This window comes from Sinohyriopsis cumingii, chromosome 1 (genome assembly GCF_028554795.1).
Source record: "Sinohyriopsis cumingii isolate HCF-2022 chromosome 1, ASM2855479v2, whole genome shotgun sequence".
NCBI lineage: Eukaryota > Metazoa > Mollusca > Bivalvia > Unionida > Unionidae > Sinohyriopsis > Sinohyriopsis cumingii.
The window spans coordinates 162,646,149-162,658,411 of record NC_142961.1 but is presented as its reverse complement, the minus strand read 5'-3'; the positions used below and the strand labels follow the sequence as shown (position 1 = coordinate 162,658,411).

Here is a 12,263-nt window from a genome sequence, read left to right as displayed (position 1 = left end):
TGCAAATGGATGACAGACCATCCCATAAGCAATGGACTGAGAGCAGTAGAGCTACAAATAAAAGAAAGACTCGACAGTAACCTAAAAAAAATAGGTTACTATTTAAATCACGTGACAGAGGTACAAGCTCTTTCTTAATAATTTCATTGTTTACATGTACCATGTTGTGCATATTTAATTTGTACTGTGAGGTTTTTGTTTTTGTCTGTAATTAAGGGTAGAAGTCAGGCCTACTGGACTAATGTCACATTTTAAAATATGTTTACTTGGATTTGACTTCAGGACCTTGGTTTTTCCCTGTTAATTTCTATTATCTACCTGATTTTTGTCATGATGTTTACTTTGTTTTTTCAATGTATCTGGGTGAAATGACAGGCATTGGGCAACAATTTTGTCTAAATTGTCTTGCAGCATAGACCCTGTTTTGGGGATTTAAAAGATATGGCCACTGCACAAAAATTATTGCACCATTAAATATGCTTTTAATTTTTTTTTTTAAACAAGATAAATTAAAAATGTAAGGTGAAGGATTATTAACTACATGTCCTAATTTTCATGTCAATAAAACTCAACAATATCCACATTTCCTAAAACAGGGCCACAACATGCAGGTCAAGCCCACCATAAAACATGGCTATGCATCATGTGACCTTGACCCCAAGGTAAACACTGACAACTGATTTCTTCCCAGGCCATTCAAAGTCCATAGGCCAGAAGAACTTACATAGAAAGTGCCTCATTATTAGGAACACCAACTACTCATACTTAAAGAGAGCAGACACAATGTTCAGTCTCAGCCCTCGAGTTTTATGAATTCAAGGTATGAGTTTATCGAACCTTTAAGACCAAGAAAATTATGGTACAATATTTTGAATAATCCTAGGTTATTGAAATTTATTAGGAATTGATGCTTTTAGTTTTGTGTGGTTTAACACAATTTTTCAGCACATGATAGGCTATACATGGCAGCCACTATATTTGGTGCAGGAAGGCCCCAGGAAGAACCAACAAACCATAGGAAGCTATTTGCAAGCTTTCTGACATCCAGTGTTGGTCAAGCAGAAACTCAAACTCATGTGGACAGATGAGATGTGCCAGAGATTTGTAAAAGCAAGTGCCTATAACAATTTCGTTACCTAAGGTCTCCATAAAATGAGAAGAATAACTGTTGATAAATTTTATAACTTTGATGAATCTAATATTGTTGCATCCAAGCTAATTATCAAAATATATTACATTCTGCCTAAAAAGGAAATTCATCCTGAAGATAAAATGAGAACACATGGCCATGTGTTTTACAGGTTGAGTCTGGTAAGGTTCTGTGAGAATTCTCCTTAACATCATTTATACTGGTGCTCAAAATTCCTGAAGTCAGACGTTCTCGGCTCAAAACCAAGTAAAAAGTTGGACAGTCTCAAAAGGTTATGCCAAACACTCGACAGGCAAAGTAAGGATTATTTGATTTCATTATATTTTATTCAAATCTACTATTAGCACTTACTTTTAATAACAAAAATATATAAATTTGGGACAAACTTCACTTTAATTTGGAACAACACTCAACTCTGCCAAAACTGTAAATAAAAAGCCCAGAACTCTGGAATGAACCAAAACAATTTCAGTCCCTTTTACAGCTGGATACCATACAGACAATTCTTACCTCTCAGCTTTTCCTGTTTCTCTGATGTAAGACTTAAAGAAGGGAGCAACAGCATTGCTGATACAAGCATGGAGAGTCTCATATGGTGTTCCCTCACAGAGATTCAACATCATCAGCTGAGCTGGTAAACTTTTATCTGCCTCCACCACAGGCCCTCTTTTCATCACTATCAGGCTGGAAGGTAAAAAGAAGAATTCCAAGGAATTGTATGTCTTTCCTACTCACCAGAATGATTATGAATGGTTATGATTCTTGCCCTTAAAAATTATATGATGATAGACTGCAATTGCAAATAGTGTGAAAATATACCGGAAACACTTTGTGATTATAAAATTTACACTCCAAGTTTGACAGCAATTCTATATGTGTTTGGCACCTACATGTATCACCATACAGGAAAGAACTTTTAAAATAAAATATGCCAAGTTAAAATTTTCAAAATTCAATGACATGCCTATGGGTCTAATGGATGTTGGTGGTGCATGAAAGCTATGAAAGCTGAGTACAGTACATGTATTTATTGCAGCAATCCTTTCAGCTTGAAAAGTGTTCCTTATATGATGCCTATGCTTTGTTGATGAAGCAATTAATACATTCCAGAAAAAGAAACTAGGCCATAAAGTGTGATCCTAAAACAAAAACAGCTAAGAAACAACAGGAATCACAAATGGCTTTAATGGGTTTTTGTTCATTCAAAAAGTTTAAAACACATTTCATTATCAGCTGTGCCACTGGCCTTGGTAAACAATCATACTCGTAATTCAAAAGGTTGCTAGTTTCAATACCAACCAAGACAAGCCCAAACTGACTGCTTCAGCATGTATTTAGGAAAAGCACTTAACTTCTCAATACAATACTGTACCAGAAATGCCATTTAAATGAAGAAAGAAAAAAAGACAAAAAAACAATAATAATAAAGTCTATACTTTTCCCTCTATGTACACTGCTTTGCTTTGGAAAGGAATGTGATTAACAAATACCTGGTAATTTTGGAGTTTGTGAAGCGAACTTCAGAGGAAACATGATAAGTGACTGCTCCCTCATTGTCACCATCCCCACCCTCTGCCACCTCTTCAGATTCATCTACAGGTAAAAAGCAAAAAATACATAAAAACTTGCATAAGTATAAATCTGTATATCAACAACACAAGTATTTATGACCCCATTCTCCCAAGATTATTAACATTTTTCAGCTCTATATATATGTCCATCATAAGATGACCGATTTGTATTGGCATTGTTATAAATAAAAGCCAAATAAATGATAAACGTGTATAGTACAAACCCAACTATGAACAGACATACCTATAAGATAAGCCCAATTACTAAGTGCAAATACCCAGACTTGCCATCATATAATGAGCCAGCAGATCTGGATCTGTGCCATTTGTTAGGAGTAATCAGTAGAAAAAACATAAGCCCTGATCTGCAGGCACATGCTATAGCTGATCAGTATCTTTGTTGTTTGTGGTTTGACTTGACTTATAACACGTATGTACCGTAGGTATCATATATACTTTCATATGCACACTATATAGAGCCTGATCATGTTTCATAACCTATACCATTTCAACTGTGAGGTAGTGATCTTCATAAAGTACCTATCCAACTTTTGTAGTCACTGTGACTATAATGCTGGGTCATCAAGCGTAAAACGGTCCATTTAAACAGAGAGATGAATAAGCCAATTGGGTTGAATATTAACTGTTGTAAAGGACAAAAATAAAGGATTAAGTTACCAGAAACTAAAGATTAATTATCAACACCATACAGTTATCTTTAACAGCATAACTACATATGTCTGAAAGAACTGTCAATGGTCATCATCCGCTCATACTCGGGTCATTCATTATCCATGTAAAATTGTTTCTACATACTGCAGGACCTCAATTTCACTGATAAAGGGCCATAACCTCCATTTCTTTTTCTCCTTATGGCAGTTTACATTATTTGTTCTCTATGTATATAATTACAGTTTATATAATTGCATGGAATAATGGGTCGATTTTGGACTGCTAGCTATTCTTTTTACAGGGCTTTAATTGCAAATACAGACACATGAAACTGAGAGAGCAAATGATTAATGATTAGAGTACACAAAATGGTAACAGAAATGAAATAATGACTAAAATGTACTAACGGTGTCTGAAAAACAATTGTGATGGAAGATGTAAATCCTAAACACGATCTACTATTTTAAAGTGAACAGAAAATATTACAAATATACACGTTGGTCATACTGGATTCAAAGTTGTACATGCTGGATTGAGAGGCCCAACACTTTTTCCTACTGAGATCTAAGCATTGCTTCCATGAATTTATAAATTTTGTACAAGTCTGCTTGCTCAGGTCAGGACAAGCAGACTGGAAATTTGCCCTTGGGAAATCTGAGCTTGTCTTAAACATAATAGAAGAATACCATACATATATTATTCCCACTATGAAAACAAAGTCATATGGAGAGCGTTCTTTTGCATACCAGGGCCCATCAACGTGGAATGAATTGCCCACTGAACTTAGACACAAAGACACAGTGATCCCATTCAAGAGTGCTCTCAAAACTCACTTATTTTGACTGCAAGAACAAACTTAAAGACCTAATAATGTTTCCTACCTTAAATATTCTCAGCATGTTTTTTTATGTTTTCTGATTTCATGGTGTTTGTTTTTGTAATCATATCATTATATGTTTTTTATCTTATAGGTGTTGTCTAATGTTGTAAACCGCTTAGAGCTTCTAAAGATTAGGCGCTATACAAAGTCCTCATTATTATTATATAAACACTAGATAAAGGTGCTGATACTGTGGTGAGATTACTGGGTATAAAACTTGCACAACATCTAGTATTACAAATGAAATTCAACCCCTCCATCCATCTCACTATCAATTTTTGGGAACTGCCAATAGGGACAAATCCCACAGAAACTTGATCTTGCCTAAGCAACATCTGGGCTTGTCCCTGGAGTCTGGGAAGTGGATTTGTAAATCTTTGACTCACATTTGGCAAAAATGAAAGAAGAATCTAATAAAGCATATTTTTATAAATTCACTGCAAGCAGAAGAAGAAACAAGACAAGCGTCCGTAGATGCAGTGACTGCATGTACAAAAATGTAAACCCTGCATACAAAATGATTCAGCTCAATATAATTATTGATTTTACAAGCTGCTGCAAGCTACTCAGATGGATGAATCACCAGACCATTTAACCAGAAGTTACGAATGTACAGTATGCTGTTTGGATCGGAACTTCCTTTTCAAAGAGTTTTATCAACAGCATACCTAGAATAAACAAATGAAAAGTCCATATTTCTTTAACTGATGGGGTGATTTGCTCTGCAAAGGTTCCATATCTGCAACAACTTCCACAATTAATACAGTCAGGACTAAGTATTTGAAAATAAATCTTCTATTTGAACATTTCTAAAAAAAACAGCATTCTCATTTCAATGCCTAGTTATCTGTTTTGGTTCTAAAATGGGAACTTATGCACCTTTCTCAAGGTCAGATGTGGATTCATGACTCGGAATTCATGCACCTTGTTGAAAGTTAGATGTCGTTTTATGACGGAGTTGTGCTGCACTAGTCAGCAGCCTATTATGATTTTCACAAAATTTCACTTTCTGCACATATGTAATCTGTTAGACATTGTTGCAGATATGGAACCTTTGCAGAGTAAATCACCCCATCAGTTAAAGAAATATGGACTTTTCATCTGTATATTCCAGGTATGCTGTTGATAAAATTCTATGGGCTGTCTTCTGGTCATACATCATTTCAGCATTTTGTCATAAACATTTTGATTCAATTTATAACCTTTTTCTTCTGAACTCTTATTTTTTATCACCTACATACAATGCATGTATGTATGTATGTATGTATGTATGTATGTACCAGCACAATAGTGGTTATATGCTGCCAGCTAAAAGTAAAGATAAAAAATTTAAACATTAAGAAATGCACAAAAACTTTAGAACTTTAGGAAGATAAAAAGTTACAAATAAATGTTAACAAAGTAAAACAAAATTAATTATAAAAGGTAAAGACGTTAAAATTCTGTAAAAAGTATAAAGAATGAAATAAATAATGGTATAACATGCTTTAAAAAAATCCTTAAGCCATACTTATTGTATTGGCAACACAAGGTTGCAAATAAGGATGCAGACATACAGTAGCTTGAGACCAATCAAGGGTAGACACATCTGTAGCTCCTACTACCAGGTGTTATAGAATACAGTGTATATGTCTTAATCTTTTCAAACTTGATTATACTGAGGAGAGAAACGTACGAAATTACTGAAGCTCATATAACAGAAACCCATTTGAGCTATTTACCTGTCTGCTTGAATCATTACATTTTAATACAGCTATCATTTGCAATGCTCTGTGAAAATCAACTATAGTGTTTTGCCTAGCGTCACTTTTGTTCCCATGCATAACATAATCTTGATGATGTCAATGCGTGTTCATGGGCTGAGTTTAAAACTTATCTGTGTGACGTAAACATTCAACAAGCATTGCTGCACCCTGGTTGAGCCGTCTCGGTTTTATGTATCGGTTCCCCTATAATAAGCAAGATATGCGGATTTTATAACTTATGAGGAACACGGAGGAGCATCATGATGAGCATGTTCCCTTAGTCCTACAATGTAAGACATAGCACATGTTTTTGTTTTAGTGCTATGTCTTACTATCCAAATAACGGCCTTGTATAGCATGAGTAATCAATGTTTCAGGAACATCACACACACTTGGCAGACTATATCGACACTCTTCCACTAATTTATGTGTTATTAATATACTCACTGTGCTGTCTTTATCCTGGCAGAATGAAAATATGATGCTAGCAAATGGACGCATTTTCACGTTCCGCTGACATATATTTTAATTTGCTGCAATGCGACAGTAGTCGAGGTATGCCGAAGTAAGTTAAAGTAGGTTCATGATGGGGATATGTTTCTTGAACGAAATGAACTATTGCTTACAGTTCCAATAGGCATAATATATTTTTATTTGTTTTGTTAAAGAATAATATTTTGGCATTCCCGGCTTTCATCCCTTTCCAGCCAACTGAAATGTAGGCCAACGAAACTTGAAAACAGGTCCATTTCTTTTGTGTAAATTTGAATTTATTAGAGAAAAGACACCAGAGTAAGTAAAGTTTGACCAAAACATTATGAATTTACTTTGCAGAAAAGTTTCGTTATTTTAGTTGTCAGTTGTGTGAAATATACCTGAAAATTTGACTTTCGTAATGATGTTAGTCGACATCAAAACATGCTACACAGCTCTGTTAGTTAGGCTGTAAGACCTTGACGCCCACAACATCAATATTAGTGTCGAGGTCTTACATGTAGGACTAAATGGTTCCCTGGGCTTGCTCATATGTAGAACTAAATGTTCCCTGGGTTCGCTCATTGTGCAACACTGAACATAGGGGCAGATAAAACTATAATTACCCAGAATAACATCTACAAATTCTATTGGCTGGGTAATTAGACTCATGTGGTAAATTTATGGGTAAAAAAAATAAATACTAATATTAATACACCCCCACCCCCCAACAAAAAAAAATTAACGCTGGATGTCGGATTTGTTTCTACAGGGCTTGAATTATATACAACACCGGTAGGCGGCGACTTCACGGATTCGAGATAAAAAATAATGAAAGAAAGAGGAAAAGAAAGAAAATATGTGATGGAAACAAATACCTTTTGTAGATGCTCTTTGAACAAGCAATGATGCAATTTGTGGATCGCTCAGGAATTTCTTGATAATCTCAGCATTTTGCTTGTCATACACTGCATTCCGAAGTGTTGGGGGAATGGCTGGTTTGTCATGTTCAAGAAGATAGGTCGCCACATTACACAAATATTCCGAAAATGTGTCGAGATCTGCCACCGCCTGGACAACTGGAGGCTGCCCCTCAGTAGGTTCGGGCACCTCCGACATCTTTAATGGCGGTTAACTTGTCAACCTTGTACTTCTTCCGTACTGATGCGGCTAGAATATCTGATGTGTGATAGGATGTTCCGATTGGTTCTATCACCCTCTAGCGAAATGAGTCATACACGGCGAAAATGGGGAAACAACTCTTTATTCGAATGCAGAGAAAATTGCCCAAATAAATTTGGCATGAAATGTTAGTGTGTCTACTGGATTTCCAAATTTAGATAGCGACACGTGTGTGTGTGTGTTCTTGAAGAAATTATAAATTTGAGAGTGTCATTTCAATGATAACACCCCAACTTGATTCATTATTCTGTCAAGTGATACTGACGTTACAACAGCATTATAACGCTGTTGTTTTGATTTAAACGGTTCAAAATACTGTCCCACCCATTTCAGTAGCAGCATTGCCATATTAAATGACAAAAATACTGAAAAAAGAAAAACATATAAGGTTAGGTGCAAATATTTAAATAAATTTTGTACAGTGTACTTTTTGTGCAACATTTGACTGACTTTCAAATATTCAGAAAATTCCATTTTTAGATAATAATTAATTTGATCCCCGTATAAGGTTCAACATTAGGTCCGAAATGGTCAGAACATGGCCAACTTACAATAAACAGATAATCTACAGAGATATGTTAAAGAAGAAAAGGAAGAGAAAAAAAAACCCAGAGAAAATGCAATCTCCATCAATAAACGATTTTACACAAGAACTCAAAGTATACAAATAATTGATAGAGTTTTTTTGTGATATTACTGTTTTGTTTACGTTTTCTGTAAAATCAAACCCAAATAAAGACTTATACTATAAAAAGGTATTTCTTACACCAGTTAACTATTCGTGATTAGGTGCTGTCATTTTTTTCTACTTCAATTTGTTTGTGTATTGAATCAAACAGCTCATTTATTGGGGGCTAACTTTGATGTATTTGTTTCAAAACATAAATGAAGGGATTTAGCATATTGAATTTTCAAGTGTAGTTATAATATTTGTCAAAAAAGCATAAAACTAAACAAATCATCCCATTGTTCACTTCCTAAAATATTTATTTTGTAGACAAGTGTTGATTATTTTGACAAAACTGTATAAAAACAAGTGTCATAAAACAATGCCAGAAAATTTTAGGTAATGTCAGTCATGAAATGTACTTACGTATGGACGCATGGAAGGATGGATGGATGGATAGATTAGGTAGACATGTAGGTAGGTATACGAGCGGAATGGCATTTATATAAATTTTATTACTAATGACTTGAATTACACTTGAATTACAGAGTAATTTGAATGATGTGCCATACACTAAAGCCAGTGTAAAATAAACAGTAGCTATTATGATATTTTAAACAAAAAGGCCAAATTGATTCTGAAAGGGAGTTGCTAAGACTTGTTTGATACTGTCTTGTTACCTTGTCCTTTACATCATACAAGTAAATTTGCTGTTTTCATGATTAGTGTCTTTAAACTGCGTTGTCCAGTCTTAATACAATATTAAGTCACGCAACATGTCATTTACAGCAACAACAGTGCATGTTTGGTCCATTTTTAAATTGTGGCAAAAGACTTAGATTGAAATTCGGGGCTGAATCTTTTGCCCATTATCCGTTGGTACAACATGGTTTCACTTTTAAGGAATTATACCATGAGATGTGTTTCAAATCACTCCTCAAATTGGCTGGTTTGATCTCTTTTATTGTCATATTAAATTATTGATCAAGTAAAAATATAGGAAAATAACTTGCTTTGCCTGGGAACAGTTTTTTATTTTTATTTATAGTAATGCATTCTAAAATGATTTGGATTGAAACTAAAACGTGCTCATATAGTTCCAGAATTTCAGGCGATCGAATATTGGTTATGACTGGAATAATACAGGGCGTTGAGAAGACATGTATATTCTGACTGGTACGCTAATATAAAAAAATGCAAGTTCCAATTTACCAATTTGTACAGATTTTCGCTAATCAAAAATTAATATGCGATCTTATGAAATGGACAGTGTCGTAGACTTACCATTTCGCAGTCCCAATAATGTATATTTCTTTCATTTGACATATTACGTATTATTTAAAGAATAATAGTCTATAGTATCATTATTTTGTTGTTGTTATTGTTGTTTTGTCTGTTCTTTTTGCATTCTTCCTTTGGGAAAGAAGGTTTATAATAATATATACACTTCTTCAACTTATTCACCATAAATTTCAAAAAAGTTAACTGAATTTATCCCCCATTATCGTTGGTAATTACATTTGGATAAGAAATACAGATGATCAAGTACTTACTGATGAAAACTGACATAAGTGTTGTGTAATAAAATGTGGCTGTCTCATTCTGAATATGCTCTTTTCAGATGAAGGTTGGTTGGTTGGTTTTAACTTTTAACACTATATTGGCTATATCATGCCGAGAAAATGGGCCTAAGTGCAATTTGCACAGACACACTAAGGGCAGCCAAACAAGGCTGACTCAGCTTGTCCTTCGGAAAGGAACAAGCTATTGTAGGCGTATTAAATTAAATATTTGTGCACTATTTTATATTGTTTTATTCTAATATTAGGTAAAATAATAGAGCCTATGTTTTGGGGAGAAACAGCAAACTGCTAATAGTAGTATTGCGGCTTGAAATATGCATGCATTTTTCAGATTAATAGATGGTGGGATGAACATGATAAAATATTTAAAATATTGCTCAACAAGATTTTCGTTCACTTTTTATGTACGGACTTTTTCAAGCAAACACTGTAGATTTCTATCAATGATTTCTAGATTATTGTGAAAATTCTGTGTATTACAATGATTCTATATATCACAAAAGTATCATCTACGTAAGCTGTTCCCAAACATGTCTTGGAAAGCCAATTTTCAAGTCGCTTTGAAAAGAGTGCGCATGCGGACTATTCTACATCTCCGAACCACTTCGAGGCAAATAGTACTACTATAGGGGAAACATTATTTGTACTTCGTGGTTTCTCTTGCCAATAAGTTGCAGCCAAGGTGACATCCCTCCTAAAATTATTTTCGACGAACTTGCTAAATTCTTTCCTTCTTTCACTAAATTCCAAATATTCTTTTGATTTATAAATATGGCAGCATTGGTTACATTTGGGTGTAATCTGTTTTTATTTTGAAACAACATTTTAAGCATGTTTTCTTAAAATGAATGAATAAGTGTGAATCATATTCTTCCCCACCTCCTTCACATAACATACGAAGACGCTATGGCAAATCTATTAACTTTACCGCATCATATAATGCCAATTTCCACATGTATCCTAATGTTTGAAAGTTACCATTGCGACAAAAGAAAACAATAGTATCATAATGGGCGTTTGGGGCTAGCTGACCGGCTCCTGTTTTTTGACCCTAAACCCCTTCTAGTTCATATGACCTTTTTACACACTGAGAATTGTTGTCAATGTGCATGCATCTATGTTTGTAACCCACGTGTGAGGCGCTAGTGTCCGTGGATGACAAAACCGTTTCACGTTTGCTTGTGCTCATTACAATTTTTTCGCGACGACCTTTGGTGGTTCACTGCTGTATACGCGAAGATTTTCTACGTGTGAGGTGCTAGCTCCAATGTAAGGCAAAACTGTTTCGCTTTCGTGCGTAACGCTAGCATTCGCTTGTAGATATACTACCGCTATTCAATATTGTGGCTGCAGTGCTGTGAGATTTCAGATACCGACAACTTGTCATACGCCAACCACCGAACATTTGCACGATTTGTACTGAATGTAAATTATTTACCTGTTTTGGCCGCGTATCTGCGCGCGGAATCGTCGGCGGTTTTCCATTCCGGACAGCACCGTTTCGATGTCGACATTGGTAATTATTTCATCTTCGATGGTCACCAAGTGCAACTTGGCAATTGTACTGACACTACTTTGTGCCGCCTTCAGAATTTCTGAATAGACTAGTATTCGTTTGTGAAGCAGTAACGAAATTATTTTGCCAACGCCGCAAGCCTCACCAGTTGGTATATAGCACAGACAACAATTTATATTGGTGTGCATTTGACAACTGTCGTAGTGGCAATCATCGCCGAATTTAGGGCAACGGAAACCGCAAATTGCATCTGTGACATCGTAAACCCGCTTGTACTTCACGAAAAGACGGTTTTCGTGGTGATTTAATTTTGCGGCTTGTTTTCCGCTTCAGTTTTTATTTTCTTGCGTCGGTAGTATTGAGGATGCATTAGAGTTATTCTTGTAATATTGTCACCGCGAAGTATAATTGCTCATCAGGCTGGCCTTGTTCGTGATGTAACTTATTGGTGGATATTTTTACCTGGTTGTTATACAAACAGTCCCTGGGTGTTTGCGTGTACTAATGCGATGTTTTCAGCTGGCCTGGAGTTGGTACTGACGCACCAGGGTGGTCCAATGGTGGATTTTTAGCGGATCCAACACCCCGGTAAATTCTTCAACATCGTCATTGAGTGGCTGTTTAGAATCCATCATGAATATGTAATGATAAATCGTGGACCCAAACTCCAAACACAGTTAAGTACACTTCCGGATAAACGTTAAATACTTTGAACTGAATTCATCTCTGGCAACCAGTGATATCGAGTATGTGTGTGTGCGTGTGTGTGTGTGCGTGTGTGTGTGTGTGTGTGTGTATGTGTGTGTGTGTGAGTTGGATTTTT

The 12,263-nt window shown here is 35.4% G+C and overlaps 1 protein-coding gene across 6 annotated transcripts in view; it reads right to left on the bottom strand.

Moving 5' to 3' along the window:
- The window catches only part of LOC149808282 (cytoplasmic dynein 1 heavy chain 1-like), a 231,803-nt gene extending 224,108 nt beyond the window's left edge, over positions 1-7,695 (bottom strand). For 4 of the 6 annotated variants that reach the window (XM_089975555.1, XM_089975563.1, XM_089975577.1 and 1 more), the window contains exons 1-3: positions 7,371-7,695; positions 2,641-2,743; positions 1,661-1,834 (exon numbers count right to left, since the gene is read on the bottom strand). In XM_089975555.1, the coding sequence (XP_089831681.1) occupies positions 1,661-1,834; positions 2,641-2,743; positions 7,371-7,611 (518 nt within the window). In that variant the 5' untranslated portion in view covers positions 7,612-7,695. The remainder of the gene's footprint in view (positions 1-1,660; positions 1,835-2,640; positions 2,744-7,370) is intronic. The other 2 variants (XM_089975569.1, XM_089975574.1) reach the window with 1 other exon arrangement.
- Positions 7,696-12,263: the final 4,568 nt, after the last annotated feature.